Here is an 18,778-nt window from a genome sequence, read left to right on the forward strand (position 1 = left end):
CCCGATGCCGGATTCGAACCTGCGATCGTAGCGGTCGCGCGCTTCCAGACTTAAGCGCGTAGAACCGTTCGGCCACAGCGGCCGGCAAGGTGTCCGGATACTTTTGATCACATAGTGTATGTGGAAGTTAAAGAAGTAGTGGTAATTTTTACACAAGACACAGATTTGGCTGGTATTGCGGCAGTAGGTAGGGGAGTATTAAGGAGGATTGTAGAAATACTGTACGCTAGAAATGGGACTGGTAGAACGCCAGTAACTCGGTCATTGGCATCGGAGAGCTCTTGGAGCCGGGTCACTGGTTAAATCTGCCAGACAAGAGATATGAATATAGAACTAATGACGAGTAGACAGAGTATTAGGTCATGTTAGTTGTAACCTCCCCCTCAGTTATCGACCTTAATGACAGTGAAAAATTAAACCGCGTGTACCTAATGGAAATTTGGGAAAAGCAATCGTCACCGAAGTTAATCTGTCGGTAAAGAGGGAGGAAAGGGTTACATCTAAATGAAAGGAAAAATGCTAATGCAACTGGTGGAAATTAATTTTGAAACAAGGTAAAGTTAATAAAGAAAGTAAATGTGCGGCCGTTACGTTAACAATTAACTAGCGGTAATTAGATATTGAGATTTGGGGGAAATTATGGTCGCCAGTCCTAAGGACAATTACTATAGTAACTGAAAAAGAAAGGTTATTACACATATAATTAGCACTAGAAGCGTGGCAACTGAAGGTTGACACGTGTAGTGTGAAAACTGAAAGTTTGTCAGAAGTAATAAATTTCGCTACACTCTGACTTAATTTAGCAAAAGAATTAATAAAACCGAAAAATCGAAAGTTAATTTAGTGACTGAAGTTAATAGTGAGCTTTCTTTCTGAAGCACATCGAAATTCAGTAAAATACGGTTAGTCTTGGACTACCTCAACAATCATTTCAAAAGCTACTTGAATCTACGCAATTTAGAAAGAAGAGATTTAACTTTGAACTTGAATTAAATGATTCTGAACAATTAACAATAGTAAAATTTAGTACGTACCAAGCTGAGCTGCAGTCACAGGTAAGCTAAAATACGGTAACAAAACTCGCACTCTTAATTTGTGCTTGTGTAATCTGAATATTGTAGCCAGCTATGAATACTTTAACTGAACTTTGAAATTAAAGTAGTGAAGTGGAATGATGCTGGCGTTTGAATTTCAACGACACTCGGGTTCATTCCGGAAAAGGAAGGGACCCTGCTTGGTAATGCCATTGGGACAATGAGCAACAAAGGTTCATGCTAAGTAGCTGTAATTTTGTGATGCAACAATTTTAAAAGTTTGAAAAGCTGAGGTCTGCCATACAGTTCTAAAACTTTACGTGCTTCCAGTCTTCCTTGTTGGTTGATTGAAGGTTTGAAGCCGTCGATCGAGGAGGTGGCGACAGTCACTCATTGTCGGCCGTCGCTGTTGCAGAAGCTGGATGTTGGCGCGCCTTCATCTCGACACGGTCACCAGACGAAACGGGCTCTTGATGTGCGCCAGCTAATGCTTCCCGTCCGCGACACCATGTCAGAAACTATCATCGCAAGTCGAGCGCAATTACATGCTGCCAAACCCCGAAAGCGCGGCAACTCGCGAGAGCTTCTTCACACAACACACCTGCTCCACTCGCTACTCCAGCCAGACTCTCTCTCTGCCCGCGCTCCACGCGACAAGAGTTAACACTACCAAAGATCCTAATCGCTTTGGTTCTCCACACGACCTATCGATGTATTCGTACGATAGCATAGTTTTCCTTAGGCCAGACCCAGCGTATAAATACAAATAATATTCACAAAACAAACAAACATAAATGCATATATATATATATATATATATATATATATACAAACAGTAAAACAATTACAATATATAAAGAGACAGAAATGTCATATCTTGAGGTAACAAAGCAAAGAAAAAAATTATAGTACAATAGATGGAAATAGGAGGATATGCATTTCCGGCGTTACACGCGCCCCACATTGTCTGAGGATGTTCGTGTAACCTAAATAGACTCAGAAAATGTCCCAAAAAAGAAACAGCAGAAATGCATATGCTCAAAACATCAACAAAATTTAGCATTCGACTAATTAACCATAAACCAATTTTTAGACGCTAATAATTGAGTGGAGACACTCCTAATCTTATTCCACTCTGTCATCTTGATCAAAATAAAACAGGTTGACAACATATTAAAATTCATAGAAAATATAGATAATGGTTTAGCTATTCCAAAATCGTCAAAATCCGTAACACTATCGAGAAATGGAATACTATTTACAAAGTTAATCAGAGTACATGGTCATAAAAACAGGTAGATCAAAATACGCAAATTAATTATTAATTACATAGAATACACATTTTATATAATCTTTTCATAATTAATACTCTCGCCATGAGAGTCCACTTAATGCTAAACAAGAAAATAATATTCAGCAGATCGAAAAAACCATAAATATTGACAGTAGAATTCTTTCAGCTGTCCAGGAAGAAAAACAATTCCGCCTTCCGTACCCGCAAGTACAAAGAATTCCTACACCGGCACAAGAGCCGAAAGCGGCACAAGGGCCGACAGCGGCTTCGCTTCGCAAGTATTGTTGCGCCCGTCTGTGCGGCACGCTTGATCTCACTCGCCTGTGTAACGGCATTTCCAGAACGTCCGTTTCACTGAATTCTTTAGGAAAAACTCACTCCCGAGTAATCTCAAGGAGTCCATAAACACTATCACAGTGGATAACTCAACACTGTCCATCATCGCACGCATGTACTAGCCTGAAACTTAAAACAGCGTCTAAGTACATCGGCAATGACTAGTAAATCACATATTTATGAAATCTTACAGCTATTTACAAAATCATATTTACATTCCTTAATCTACTGTGACTCAGCTGAAAACTTAAACTAGCAGCTTAGATTTTTCAGTTGATGAGATCATGATTAAATTGACTAAAATTAAATTGATTAATCAAAATTAATTACTTATTAATTACAACTTCTTTAATGACCTTGGTCAGTCAAAAGCATGGCAATCTAGCAAATCGTTAAATCTTACACTCTATTTTACATACTGTACAAATTACCCATTGTGTGGTATTAATCGATCCTAGGTTGGTACAATTTCAAGTCTACAATGTTCCGTATACCTAACAGTTTTCCAGAGCTTGGATACTCTAAGCAATAAGCATTTGTGTGAGGTATACCAATGACTTTATATGGTCCATTATAAACAAACTTAAATTTAGAGATTTCATGGTCTATCTCGCACGATTTCTCATGAGCTTTTACATGTACTAAGTCTCCGATTGCAAACTTAGCAAAACGCGCTTTAGCATCATGACGACGTATGCGAGCATCGGCTTTTAGCTTCATTACTTCTCGCAAACGATCTTTTTTCACACCAATACTAATGTTAATCCGTGGAGGGAATTTGATTATCTCTTCCACTAAACTTTTACTTCCGTCATCCAACAGGATTTCCTCTGTAATTGTCCCCCCGTATTCGTCATCAAGGGATTCAGATTTGATTTTCACTTCCGATTCCGAAACATTTTCTAAAGTTTGGAATTCCATTTCTGCTCTTTGTTGCGTTTCGGCGGTCGCGTCTTTCATGCTAGCCGCCTGCCCCTGAACAATTGGTTCTGCGGTGCGCGTTTCCCACTGTTCGACCGATTGTTCCGTATCCAAGTCTACCAAATTTTGGTAATTGTTGCCTTCACTCATTTTAATAATTTTCAATATAAATGCCAAATCTCAAATCTAATTAGGATTCCTCACACTAATATTCTCGCTGACGTATCGATCATTTCGTAACCAGTACTTTGTTACGAGATTTGCACAATGCAAAATTCGTGTCCAGAACAACCTCACATTCGAAGATTGTCCTGTCACTAGGTCGCCACGTGTAACCTCCCCCTCACTTATCGACCTTAATGACAGTGAAAAATTAAACCGCGTGTACCTAATGGAAATTTGGGAAAAGCAATCGTCACCGAAGTTAATCTGTCGGTAAAGAGGGAGGAAAGGGTTACATCTAAATGAAAGGAAAAATGCTAATGCAACTGGTGGTAATTAATTTTGAAAAAAGGTAAAGTTAATGAAGAAAGTAAATGTGCAGCCGTTACGTTAACAATTAACTAGCGGTAATTAGATATTGAGATTTGGGGGAAATTACGGTCGCCAGTCCTAAGGACAATTACTATAGTAACTGAAAAAGAAAGGTTATTACACATATAAATAGCACTAGAAGCGTGGCAACTGAAGGTTGACACGTGTAGTGTGAAAACTGAAAGTTTGTCAGAAGTAATAAATTTCGCTATACTCTGACTTAATTTAGCAAAAGAATTAATAAAACCGAAAAATCGAAAGTTAATTTAGTGACTGCAGTTAATAGTGAGCTTTCTTTCTGAAGCACATCGAAATTCAGTAAAATACGGTTAGTCTTGGACTACCTCAACAATCATTTCAAAAGCTACTTGAATCTACGCAATTTAGAAAGAAGAGATTTAACTTTGAACTTGAATTAAATGATTCTGAACAATTAACAATAGTAAAATTTAGTACGTACCAAGCTGAGCTGCAGTCACAGGTAAGCTAAAATACGGTAACAAAACTCGCACTCTTAATTTGTGCTTGTGTAATCTGAATATTGTAGCCAGCTATGAATACTTTAACTGAACTTTGAAATTAAAGTAGTGAAGTGGAATGATGCTGGCGTTTGAATTTCAACGACACTCGGGTTCATTCCGGAAAAGGAAGGGACCCTGCTTGGTAATGCCATTGGGACAATGAGCAACAAAGGTTCATGCTAAGTAGCTGTAATTTTGTGATGCAACAATTTTAAAAGTTTGAAAAGCTGAGGTCTGCCATACAGTTCTAAAACTTTACGTGCTTCCAGTCTTCCTTGTTGGTTGATTGAAGGTTTGAAGCCGTCGATCGAGGAGGTGGCGACAGTCACTCATTGTCGGCCGTCGCTGTTGCAGAAGCTGGATGTTGGCGCGCCTTCATCTCGACACGGTCACCAGACGAAACGGGCTCTTGATGTGCGCCAGCTAATGCTTCCCGTCCGCGACACCATGTCAGAAACTATCATCGCAAGTCGAGCGCAATTACATGCTGCCAAACCCCGAAAGCGCGGCAACTCGCGAGAGCTTCTTCACACAACACACCTGCTCCACTCGCTACTCCAGCCAGACTCTCTCTCTGCCCGCGCTCCACGCGACAAGAGTTAACACTACCAAAGATCCTAATCGCTTTGGTTCTCCACACGACCTATCGATGTATTCGTACGATAGCATAGTTTTCCTTAGGCCAGACCCAGCGTATAAATACAAATAATATTCACAAAACAAACAAACATAAATGCATAAATATATATATATATACAAACAGTAAAACAATTACAATATATAAAGAGACAGAAATGTCATATCTTGAGGTAACAAACCAAGGAAAAAAATTATAGTACAATAGATGGAAATAGGAGGATATGCATTTCCGGCGTTACAAAGTTCGGATAGATTCCACACTCACGATGTCTTAAAAACGAGGCTAAGGCAAGGTTACTATGGACTTATTACTTTGGTAAATAAATTTTTCCCAACTGCTAAGATATAAAATACGGTACAAAAGGAGAGTGTGCAGGCCAGTGTCGCCAAGCCACAGGCCAGGCAGTGCATTTGAAATTCAATTCGCTTAGATCAGTTTTGTTCCCCATAGGTCATTCAAGCGTCTATTCTATTTGATGGTCTTTAGAAATACACAGTAAATTACTTAATTGGAAGAGAAATATTAGAAAAAAGTAAATAATATGTGCCTTTATCAGATCCTTTGAAGCCACCCTTATACCTTCCTCTCCCACGAGAAGTAACTGCATAGCTACTTACCATACTGGAAAGGAAGAACTGAAGGAATAATAGTGCAAACGGAACCTAGAGTTCTGTGTTTGTGCATCATAGGATTAAGACAGTGAACCTAGTGCAAATATCAAAAGGAAACATCGGCACCAAAAGCTGAAGGTTATTCAAGAGTGTTTACTTCAGACTTATCTAGAGGAATGTGGATCGCACAAGTAATTTTAATGTATTACTGCCTCGTCTGAAGCCAGTTTCTCAAGCACGTTTCCTAGGACGAAGGAGGATCCTATTTTTAGCAACGTGTTTTGCATTGTTATAGAATGTAATCATTACGGAGAGTGGTGAAATTCGTTGATGAGATGCTATTTGACATACATAATAATTTGTGAGATATAAAACATAGAAAGAGATGAAATTTACTAATGACTCATGACAGTATTTCAAAATATCATTTCTTTAGTGACGTATAAAACAGAGAGAAGAAATTTATAGATGAGGCAGAATTTTAGATGCTTGTGTATTTTTGGTAAATAAGGTAGACCCATTATGTAATTTTGACTCCGTGTCTGCACATGGTAGATGATACTTTCCGTATTCGTCATAAATATTTTTTCTTATTTTTAAGATAATACAGATCGTTTAGATAGTTTTGAACATAGCGCACAATTTAATCGATCAGATGTTTTTGCTATATGACGCTCCACACGCCACCGTATGGTGCATGGCGCAGGGCACCTTTCATCGCTACTAGTCATTTCCTTTTCTGTTACACTCCTAAGTGGAGTGAGGAAAAAACGGCTTTTTCTATTGAACCTTCCTGGCGGATTAAAACTGTGTGCCCGACCGAGACTCGAACTCGGGACCTTTGCCTTTCGCGGGCAAGTGCTCTACCATCTGAGCTACCGAAGCACGACTCACGCCCGGTCTCACAGCTTTACTTCTGCCAGTATCTCGTCTCCTACCTTCCAAACTTTACAGAAGCTTCCGTAACACTCGCGTGTTGATTGAGTATACCGATAACGACAGCGTGGGCATCCGATAACTTGAGCAGTACTCAGGTATGGGTTGCGCAAGTGTTCCATACACGGTTTCCTTTATGGATGACCCGTACTTTTCTAAGGTTTTTCCAATAATCTGAAGTCGACCATTCGCCTTCCCTACTACCGACGTCACATGATCGTTGGGTTCAAATCGCTTTGCAACTTTTAACCGACGTCACATGACTGTTTTTCCCACACTCAACTGCATTAAATTACATATTACTACATTTAGAGCAAGCTGTCATTTCAGAAAACAAATAGAAATTCTGTCAAGGTCATCCTGTGTCCTTCAACAGTCACTCAACGGTGATACTACTCCTTACAATACAGCGTCATCCGTAAGATCCTTTGCATTTAGAGAGAACAAGAAGGGCCGCATCACACTTCCCTGGGGCACACCTGACCATACCTTGTCTCCGATGAACATTGCTCGTCGACGACAACATACTGGGTTCTATTACACAAGTCTTCGAGTGACTCACACATCTGGAAACCTATTCCGTATCATTGTACCTTCGTTAACAGTCTAGATTGGTGCTCTAGGAATATGGACTGTGACTATTGCCTTTCGTCTATAGTTCGCAGTATATCATCTGAGAAAAGGGAAAGCTGAGTTTCGCACGAGCGATGCTTTCTAAAACCGTACTGATTCGTGGAAATAAGCTTCTTGGTCTCAGGGAAATTTGTTATGTTCCAAGAATTATGCAGCTAGTCTGTGTTAGGGATATTGGTCTGTAATTTTGCGGGTCCGTTCTTTCACGCTTCTTACATACAAAGTCACGTCTGCTTTTTCCTAGTAATGGATCCGTGATAAATGGAAGCTAAGTAAGGGTCAATTTCATGAAGGGCATATTGAACGGAGATTATTTCGAAAAATAGGACTTCGTAGCGAATTTTAAAATTTTCCTGGCGAATTAAATGTTCGAACAAATTTCGCTTGCAGCCGGTCGTCGTTTAATTCATCGCAAGGTATTTAGACTGTCGAAATACGGTGCGGTGAAGCCAGAAATTTGTTCGAACAGGGTTTTGTAGCCAAAAGAGTGGGGAATAATGTGTGTATTGGAATCGTGAATAAAACCAATATGTTTCAGAAAAAAGAAATATTGCATTACTTATTGCAAGCCCATTGTATGTCGGTGCGTGAGAAACAGCGTGCTGTAATCGAATTTCTAATTCGCACACGGAGCTCACTCAGCTTCAGTGTGACAATGCCAGACGACTGACGATTACTGCGACATCTGCAACAATCCAACGCCTTGGGTTCAACTGTCATCGATCACTCTCAAATTGTTACAACTGTCAAAGGCTCTGAGAATTCAAAATGAAGCAATAAAAAATTTTGGTGATTTGTCCAGTAATATAAAATGTCTGACACATACGGAAACAGGTTTTAAATCGAATTTAAAATAATTTCTCCTGGACAAAACGTTCTATTCCATTGACAAATTTCCGCTTAATAATTGGAAGCCAGTAAAAAATGTATCAAGTGTAGTTGCATGAGTGGGAATGAAATGCTAATAGGTTCTTTAATATTAACATGTATACATATTCTGTAAACTGACTCGTTCCACATCATTTCGATAAAAAAAATTGCTCAAATGACCTATGGAACATCTAACTAACCAGTTTCCAAAAACTGAAGAACACCTTTGTCGACATCATTTTGATAGTTATGAAGCGGTGCGAGCACAAGTGAGGTTGCTGCTCCATCAACAACGTCAAATATTCTACAGTGACGGTTTCTACATCTACATCTACATTTATATTCCGCAAGCCACCCAACGGTGTGTGGCGGAGGGCACTTTATACGTGCCACTGTCATTACCTTCCTTTCCTGTTCCAGTCGCGTATGGTTCGCGGGAAGAACGACTGCCGGAAAGCCCACGTGCGCGCTCGAATCTCTCTAAATTTACATTCGTGATATCCTCGGCAGGGGGAAGCAATATATTCGATACCTCATACAGAAAGGCACCCTCTCGAAACCTGGACAGCAAGCTACAACGCGATGCAGAGCGCCTCTCTTGCAGAGTCTGCCACTTGAGTTTGCTTAACATCTCCGTAACGCTATCACACTTACCAAATAACCCTGTGACGAAACGCGCCGCTCTTCTTTGGATCTTCTCTATCTCCTCTGTCAACCCGACCTGGTACGGATCCCACACTGATGAAAAATACTCAAGTATAGGTCGAACGAGTGTTTTGTAAGCCACTTCCTTTGTTGATGGACTACATTTTCTAAGGACTCTCCCAATGAATCTCAACCTGGTACCCGCCTTACCAACAATTAATTTTATATGATCATTCCACTTCAAATCGTTCCGTTCGCATACTCCCAGATAGTTTACAGAAGTAACTGCTGCCAGTGTTTGTTCTGCTATCATATAATCATACCACAAACTACTCTCTCGTTGGGAGAAACGTGATTGTCGCCAGGGTGACTATGTTGGGAAATAAATTTGTAGACATGAAGAATAAAGATGGAGAATGTTAATAACGTTTGTTTTATTTAGAAATCAATAAGAGTTTTCACATTAAAAAAATTTGGAGGCGGGCTCTCGAAAATGATGTTCATCCTTTCTCAGAGGACTCTGGCGTATAAAACTTGAGGATGAAAGTAACTTTCGCATGATGTGTTAGTACCAAACAGCATAGCCCGATGAAAACTGGACTGTACATAGAAAGAACTGCTGCAATTATAACACAGAAGGTAACTGAAAGAAATACTCAATGAGACGAACAAAATGACACTTTCATTCAAAGACAATAATTACACTGAAACCACCGCGTTTCAAGATGGCCCCCTGGACACTAGAAAAGGCGGGACATGGTTCGTAAGAGTGTGTGTAGTCCCCACGAATGGAAATGCATGCTTTGCTATGTGCCCCCATTCTGGCCACTAGGTTAGTAAAGAGTTGTTGTGATAGTGCGTTCCATCCTCCCACCAGTTTGGTTGTCAACAGCTCGATCGTTATAGGTACATGTGGGTGTGCCGCAGTATGCAACCAAAAGGTGCTCGACCGGGATTTAACTGTGGGCAACTAGCAGGGCAGTCCATTCGCCGAATATCGTCTCGTTCCAAGAGCTGCTCCTCCTCCTCCTTCTCCTGCGCAGTACAATGCGGTCACACATTGTCATCCTTAATACTGAAGTCAGGGCTGAATGCTCCGCTGAAAATACGCACATGCGAAAGGAATACCGTGTCCAGTAACGTTGAACAACGAGTGTACCGTGTTCCAAAATTTAGAGGTCAGTACGTCCATGTAGAATTATGAGTTCCAACAACATAACGCCTGTACCACCAAAGCGATCATATTCGATAATGTTACTGGGTGCATTATGTATCTCCATATTGCGAGAGGTAATGTTGTAATGTCCAGGGACCGTCATGAATCTCCGTGACTTCGTAGTAAGTATCGTCTTTGAATAAAAGAGTCATTTCTGTTCCTCTCATTGCGTATTTCTTTCCGTTGCCTTTGTGTACTATACTGCAGCAGTTCTTTCCATGCGTGGTCCCAGTTTCATCGGGCTATACGAATGTTACTTTTCTGCTTTGTTTTTCATACTACTATCTTATACTAATAACTGCTTATCTACTCTTTCCACAGTAAATACTTTCTTAGTCTTCTTGAAGGACTTATTAACTTCAGTAACTATCGTCGCTAAGACATCATGATCACTAATCCCTGTCTATACTCTCTATAAGGTCAAATCTGTCTGTAGCCGCAAGGTTCAAAATATTTCCATTGTGCGTGTGTGTTGTCGAATTATCTGATCCAGACAGTTTTCCGAAATCATGTTCAGTACTACCTCACAAGGTTGTCGGCCATACCACCTGCAATGAATCCATAAATACCCAGCCTGTACTCGGTAGATCAAAGTGGTGTCCAGCTAACACGATGTAAGCGGGGTACTTCCGCACTACTGCGTTACTGAGCATAGATTTACTTTGAATTATTCTGCAAACTTTACGTCGGTTAGCCGATAAAAACATCCCATGATAACATGAGAGTTCACCTAGGCCACTTACTCTTGTCCATATAATTTCACAATCGGACTCGATATTGACCACGATAGACACAATATTAATGGTGACGGCAATGAACACTCCTTCTACTATGGCGTCAAATATGTCGTTTTAATATACGTTCTATGCCTCGTTCAATACTTGTGAACTTACTACTCCGTGTTTCATCTAGCTCTTGGTTTCGGAAATAATTTCAGCGCTACAACTTTTCCGGACTGCAATAAATTCAGACAACTTGTTACGAATTTTTTGGTAACTTACTGTTAAAGATTTAACAGTTGTAGTGTCTTTACTTTGTACGTGATCTGGCTTCGCTCTGTGTTATCGAGTGGCGAGCGTTGATCTGGGGACCTCAAACTATGGCCTAACCTAAAAGTAAACTCTACAGGCAAACTGCTTCCAAAGTAGCTGCTTCCTCTGTGTAACTCATCCTGACATATCAGTCGCACAGTTTTCCAACCCATAACGCAGCTTCACACATCTACAGACGACAGCTGAGAAGGTCTCAGAATCGATGTAGCCTCTGAGACTCTGCACACGGTTCAACCTACAAAGAACACGATTCAATTCAGGACACAATATGGCAAATAGTGACCCTTGATTGCACTCCATGAACATGGTTCCAGTTGATTTCATTCTGGCGAAACTTACATTTTTTGACACGGAAATACTGTAATATCGCTAATTGAGAATTTTTGACAAACAATGAAATACTGTAGTACTGACAACATCTTTTTTTGAACGTTTCAATTAGTGTGAAAAGCACACAATTTTCGCACCATTTCAATTAATGTGAAAATTACACAATTTTCTTTCAAAATAATGATGATCATTTGACTTGAACTTGGAAGACACACAGTGGTTGTGTGTGTCATCAGTGTTACTTGAATTTCCTGCTAACGGTAAGTCATAGGAAAAGGCGTATGGCTTGTAAAATCTTTATTATGATTCCATTGATAAGGGCTGTGCCTCTTCACATTATGACGACGACATTATAAATAGTAGTGCGTGGCTTGTGATGTCATGGCTAGGCCAACGACCTAAACAAGTGACGTCTCAAATGTAAACAAAGTACACCAGAGGGAACATGGCCCTTCCATTTTTGCATCACCTATTGAATTTCAAACTAAGGTCTTAGAATTAAAATCTCGAAAATTTAAACTCGCTCCAATCCGAAATTGTTAATAGCTGTGGCAGATTCGAAGATCAGAATGGCTTTACACGCAAAAAAAAGCTGAGCCTTTTTATAGAGGGTAACTGGGTTTCTCTTCAACTGCGACATTCACTTCGTCATTCGTCAATCCGAATCGTAATTTTCGCCTAGTGAGCTATCTTGAAACTAAAGACACCAAAACGTACTTGATGAGAGACTGATTAAAATGATATATCTTAATAAATTTGTCGATGACTATGTCGCCCACAGTGAATGCTATTTACACATAATTTTAAGTAAATTTATTCTTATTGAACTGTGGCTTGAAACTCTGCAATACAAATTTAAGTGGCACGTCAGTCTCGTCGGAAATAATCTGCTGTTTCTGCTGGTGTCGTCTACATTTATGTAACTCCGATAGCTTTTAAATTATGAGCGAATCTATGCAAAAATGAGTTGAAAACTGCAATTAAATTCCGATAACTCAAAAACCTAAATTTTGTTCATAGTGTGTGGTTATGTTGTCCAATACATGCTGCAGTGCTATTTGTGTATCTGTTTTGTACATTTAGACTGACCTTAATTAATTATTTGATTCAGACCCTTCTCAGGGACTAGTTAAGTGTTTGAATAAGCGCCGGCCGCGGTGGTCTAGCGGTTCTGGCGCTGCAGTCCGGAACCGCGGGACTGCTACGGTCGCAGGTTCGAATCCTGCCTCGGGCATGGGTGTGTGTGATGTCCTTAGGTTAGTTAGGTTTAAGTAGTTCTAAGTTCTAGGGGAATTATGACCTCAGATGTTGAGTCCCATAGTGCTCAGAGCCATTTGAACCATTTTTTTTTTTTTTTTTTTTTTTTTTTGATTAAGCATTTGAGTAGCTCATACTGTTTGTCTCAACGAGTGCTTTCATTCTGTAGGTCGATCTTCTCGATCTTCTCTGTGGCTCAATTAGTGTAGATTTTACGTATAATAATTATGGTAAAAAGTCGTTACTGATTCATTCCCCACCTATTAATTAATTAAATACTTAACTTCCATAGGCAACCAATACATCACCACAACTGTCTCAGTGACTTTTTAATTTGGTTCATCGTGCTCTGCTGTACATTCACTGGCTTACACTTCACATATGTAAACATGTATTAACTTCTAACGACTCCTGCGAAACAGACGTGCGGCCGCGCGCTCGAACTGAAACACATCACCTCGGAGCTCTGTTCAGGCTGACGTGTCACAAGGGCCACACTGAGATGACAATCCTCGGTCATTTAAGCTGACAGTGGCGTTTAGTGAGGAACTCCGATTTTTATCTTTTGTGGGTAGTAATCTAACATCTTAGACCGAGATGGCGATCAGCAAAGCCTATTTGCCACTGTGCCTCTTCTGATATCACTGGTACAAACTTTCACCAGGTTCTTTAGAAGCCCATCCTGGGATCATACACAGTACACAGGCATATCCGTATTTATATTGGATCTAGATCACTGGATAATTACTGTTTTATACAGATCGATGACGACTGTCATGGAGGCAGACTTAGCGTTGCAGTTAGTGTTGCAATATTCCACTACCATCATTCCTAGGAACTACATTCAAGAGTGTATTTTGAAATAATTACATGTCTTATTAATAACATCAGTGTCACTATCAATACTACGAAAACTTGTGTTGCTGACAACAGTGACATATACACAGAGGAATAGATAAAGGCACTAGTAAATATGACGTGAGTATAATTCAGTCTCCAGTTTCCATAATGTATAAAAATGCAAATTCCACTGAAACTAAAACAATGTGAAACAAAATACGTTTATTTTATACATAATATCGTACTTTAATAAATAAAAATAATTATGTTCCAGTCACCTGCACAGCAGTGATTATTATTTTTTATTGGAGTATCATGTACGAACAAGGTGTCTAACGGTAAAGTTGATAAATTATCACAAAATCGTCTTTCTGACCTCTTTCTTCACATGTTCAATCTATAGAACGACTGTGGATACCTACAAAAGTAGCTTCACGAAGTCTTCTGCTTCAGATTAACAGTCAAAAGTCTTTTGCAGTAGGTGACTGCCTTGAACAGCACGTAGACCACGATGGACGCCATTGCAACAACGAATCCAATCACGTCGAGCAGCATCAGCTGCCACCAGCTCAGGTCGAGGGCTGCACTGCGCATGTGCGGAGCTCCCTTGTGACGTATCACGTACTCTATCCACCAGACGGCATTGTCCAGGGACCTCTCCTGGTGCTCACGGAATACTGCTGAGAACCGCTTCATGTTTTCTCTGTAGCTGTCGTAAAAGGGGACAGATAATCATAGGCTACAAACAGCAATTCCGAATAGCTGCAAAAGAATAGTGTAAAAAGCAGCTAAACATAGTTAATGAAAAAGTAAGTGAATATGAATAAAAACAAAAGTCAGTGTCCACTACCAAAAACTTTCTACAGTCGACATGGAAAAGACTGTTTTTAAATATAATAACATGGAGGGGAAGGAACTTATCACCATAAGACAGTAATCTGTGTGAGGAAATAAAGTTCACCAACAGAAATTGCCCATTATATGTCTAAAACAAAGACATATCTCGTGCAAGTTAATTAAGAAATCGCCTGTTATTTTTAAATATTGTTTTGACTAAGCTAAACGAAAGAGATAAAATTAAGGCTCACCTTTTGGTGACATACACATCAGTAGGAGTAAGCAATACAGGAGTAAGCAATACTCCAACTGGAGGCGGAATGAAGTAACTGTCTGTTTGTTCCTTTGATAACATAAATGAAATTTAATATTTCTGTTCCTACCTGTCGTTTCCAAGAACTGTGTGAATGGCTTTCAGAATGGTATCAGTAGTGACATCTCTGAACAGCAGCTGGTAGCCAATACCAGATTGTACCATCTTAGCCACATTGTGTTGCTGGTCCCCAATAAAGGGAATTCCTATCAGGGGTACTGCAAAATAACTTGCTTCATTCATGCTCTGAAGTCCTCCCTGGGTAATGAACAGACGAATGTTTGGATGTGCTGGAAAAGAGAAAAGGGAGGTAGGACAAATGACTTTACAGTGGAGTACCTACAAGAATTGGTGCACTGTGCAGAAGCTTACCCAAGACGTCCTGCTGGGGCAGCCACTTGGCTATCATAACGTTCTCTGGCTGTCCAGGCAGGCTGTCCCCCTCCCACTTCCAAAGTACTCGCTGTGGTAACTGCGCAAAAGCTCCCAAGAATGCAAGTCGTTTGTCCTCGGGCATTGCACTACCCTTCACATTACTACCAAGGCTGAAGTAAATGACACCGTTTTTTGCACTATCAAGGAAATCCTGGATATCCTGCAAAATAATTAATCTCATATTGTATATGAAGTCATTTACAACAGTGGATGTGGCTTTCAAAGCACCACACAAATAAGTAAACCGTTTTTGATTAGATACAGTAAATTCTTTCCATTCATGAATGTAATAAACGCTGCATTTAACTTTTTTTGTAAAACAATAAAAACAGATTTTATAACAATGGCAAAATCAATGTCAAATTATTTTCATCACAGTGTCAAATTATTTTCATCACAGTGTATTATCCTATAAGTACCAAAACCAGTAATCTCATCTAACTCTAACTCATTATTACATGCTTTTCCTGATGAATACTAGTCGCCAGCAATTTGAGAGGGTACCTGTCTAGTTAGGATGTAATGGATAAGAGCTTGTGATAAGGTGCGGATACGAGTTAAATACGTGTTCTCTGATACACATGCTCCATGATAACTGAGGAAATTTAAATCACTCTCTAGATTAATAAGTTAGATTTAAAGTTTTTATATGCTTGCCAGCAGTCGAACACATGTTATAGTATAGTGGCAATATTTTTGTTAAATCTAAGTACTTCTAAGTCATTGGATCTTCAGCCTCAACCCAAAAATTCTGCAATTTTTGCATCACAATACATTCGAAATGGGACTAGTAGATTTAACTTTTATCCCTTATGTAACCAACAGAAGTACACCTTTTTTTTTAAAGTGAGACTGACAGTTGTTGAGAAAACTTCACAAGAATGAAAATGTGGCAATTTAGACTTTCTAGCCGAATCTGGATGATGAAGTCTTCTTGGGTTATCAGCTGAGTCAAGGTGTCGTTATGTGGCATCCTACTTGCCATCTTCAGGTCTGATATCCTGAGAATACTTTATCGTCAAGAACGAAAATGTACTGTCAAGCTTCTCTCACTAATTAAGACTGCCATGGAGCTGTCTACCAGCAATTTCAAGATGGGTAACATGTATTAGTACCACATACATTAATAAAAGTCAGCAAAACAAATTAACTGGTAGGAACTCAAATTCAAAAATTTTCTATCTCACAGAGCGCCACAGTTTAAGTTTAAGAGATTAGGTTCCAGTTTACCTCCAAAAAAGTGATCCACAATTCTAGTTCTCATAAGTGTGGGGAGCCCACAAACTTATAAAGCTCACTTTTATGTATCACAATTACGTTTTTCTCTGAAACTGCAATCTACATCAAAGAATTGGATGGTTGAGGTTTTGTCCAACTTAAAAATGTGTCAATATGTGAAGAACTTTTCATGTGACTGGACAGTCCATTTTCTCTTCTAGGTAGCATCACAATCTAAATAAATCTTAGAAAAGACATCACTGCACAAGGCTGTATTTTAAAAATCTACTTTATTGAACCATCCTAGTTTTAGGTGTGATCCAGTTTCAAGTGCATCTAGGTCCACGTCGAGATTAAAGTCGTTTCCTGCATGGTTGTTCAAGGTAACTAACCACCACTGTGGCAATCTCAAGTATGTAAAAAAGAGACATTACATATTCGAGGGAAAGCATTCCATTCAGTACTGCACTAAAAAGTTGCTATGAGTACCTATTTATGTCTAAGAAAATGATTATTTTCGCACACTCATATAGCTACCAAATATTATGGATTCCTGTAACTGATTAACCAACCAAAAAGTGAATTATCTATCATTTAACTCTGCAAAACTTCATTTGTGTAGATAAAATTGTAACATTCAGCGTTACATGATTCACATATGTCACAGAAATTTTAGTTAATAGGTCGTTTCTTATGTATCATTTTGATTTCATATTTTGTAAGTTGCGTTTTCTGTGGCTAAGCATTCATAAAACCTAACAATCTGTATTTTGGAAGATCTTCAAAGGGATATAAAAGTATTGCAATGATTTCCACAGGGTGTCAGGTACCAAATTACAGTCCTTTTTGAAGAAATAAGGCTGCAATTATTTTTTAACCACATGGAAGATTTATTCAAGAGAGAATTATCTTTGTTGATATTCTTTAAAGAAGGAGTAACTTCAATTTATTAACATTCACAGTAATATGCCTCATTCAGATACTTCTCTTCATCATCCAGTAATCATTTTATGTTTAATTTATAATCATTTTATGTTTAATTTATGTCATTAAAACTATGTGTTTATATATCGAGATTTGGTAACTATTTTCAGTATTCATACCACATTGTCACTATTTGCTTTTAAAACTTTCTACAAATACCACATGGTTTGAATCATATGAGTGGAATTATAAATTCAAAAATTGTATGTTTTTAAATCTTTACTTCTATGACTTTTATTTTTCTACATCTACATCTACATTTACACTCCGCAAGCCACCCAACGGTGTGTGGCGGAGGGCACTTTACGTGCCACTGTCATTACCTCCCTTTTCTGTTCCAGTCGCGTATGGTTCGCAGGAAGAACGACTGTCTGAAAGCCTCCGTGTGCGCTCGAATCTACTCTAATTTTACATTCATGATCTCCTCGGGAGGTATAAGTAGATGGAAGCAATATATTCGATACCTCATCCAGAAACGCACCCTCTCGAAACCTGGCGAGCAAGCTACACCGCGATGCAGAGCGCCTCTCTTGCAGAGTCTGCCACTTGAGTTTGCTAAACATCTCCGTAACGCTATCACGGTTACCAAATAACCCTGTGACGAAACGCGCCGCTCTTCTTTGGATCTTCTCTATCTCCTCCGTCAACCCGATCTGGTACGGATGAGTAATACTCAAGTACAGGTCGAACGAGTGTTTGGTAAGCCACCTCCTTTGTTGATGGACTACATTTTCTAAGGACTCTCCCAATGAATCTCAACCTGGTACCCGCCTTACCAACAATTAATTTTATATGATCATTCCACTTCAAATCGTTCCGCACGCATACTCCCAGATATTTAACAGAAGTAACTGCTACCAGTGTTTGTTCCGCTATCATATAATCATACAATAAAGGATCCTTCTTTCTATGTATTCGCAATACATTACATTTGTCTATGTTAAGGGTCAGTTGCCACTCCCTGCACCAAGTGCCTATCCGCTGCAGATCTTCCTGCATTTCGTTACAATTTTCTAATGCTGCAACTTCTCTGTATACTACAGCATCATCCGCGAAAAGCCGCATGGAACTTCCGACACTATCTACTAGGTCATTTATATATATTGTGAAAAGCAATGGTCCCATAACACTCCTCTGTGGCACGCCAGAGGTTACTTTAACGTCTGTATACGTCTCTCCATTGATAGCAACATGCTGTGTTCTGTTTCCTAAAAACTCTTCAATCCAGCCACACAGCTGGTCTGATATTCCGTAGGCTCTTACTTTGTTTATCAGGCGACAGTGCGGAACTGTATCGAACGCCTTCCGGAAGTCAAGGAAA

The 18,778-nt window shown here is 39.5% G+C and overlaps 1 protein-coding gene across 7 annotated transcripts in view; it reads right to left on the reverse strand.

Annotated features, from left to right (window-relative positions):
• Window positions 1–13,897: 13,897 nt before the first annotated feature.
• The window catches only part of LOC126174953 (UDP-glycosyltransferase UGT5-like), a 486,206-nt gene continuing 481,325 nt past the window's right edge, over window positions 13,898–18,778 (reverse strand). For all 7 annotated transcript variants that reach the window (XM_049921418.1, XM_049921420.1, XM_049921417.1 and 4 more), the window contains exons 5-7: window positions 15,193–15,415; window positions 14,891–15,110; window positions 13,898–14,379 (exon numbers count right to left, since the gene is read on the reverse strand). In XM_049921418.1, the coding sequence (XP_049777375.1) occupies window positions 14,103–14,379; window positions 14,891–15,110; window positions 15,193–15,415 (720 nt within the window). In that variant the 3' untranslated portion in view covers window positions 13,898–14,102. The remainder of the gene's footprint in view (window positions 14,380–14,890; window positions 15,111–15,192; window positions 15,416–18,778) is intronic.

The sequence above is a fragment of the Schistocerca cancellata genome, chromosome 3 (assembly GCF_023864275.1).
Source record: "Schistocerca cancellata isolate TAMUIC-IGC-003103 chromosome 3, iqSchCanc2.1, whole genome shotgun sequence".
Classification (NCBI taxonomy): Eukaryota; Metazoa; Arthropoda; class Insecta; order Orthoptera; family Acrididae; genus Schistocerca; species Schistocerca cancellata.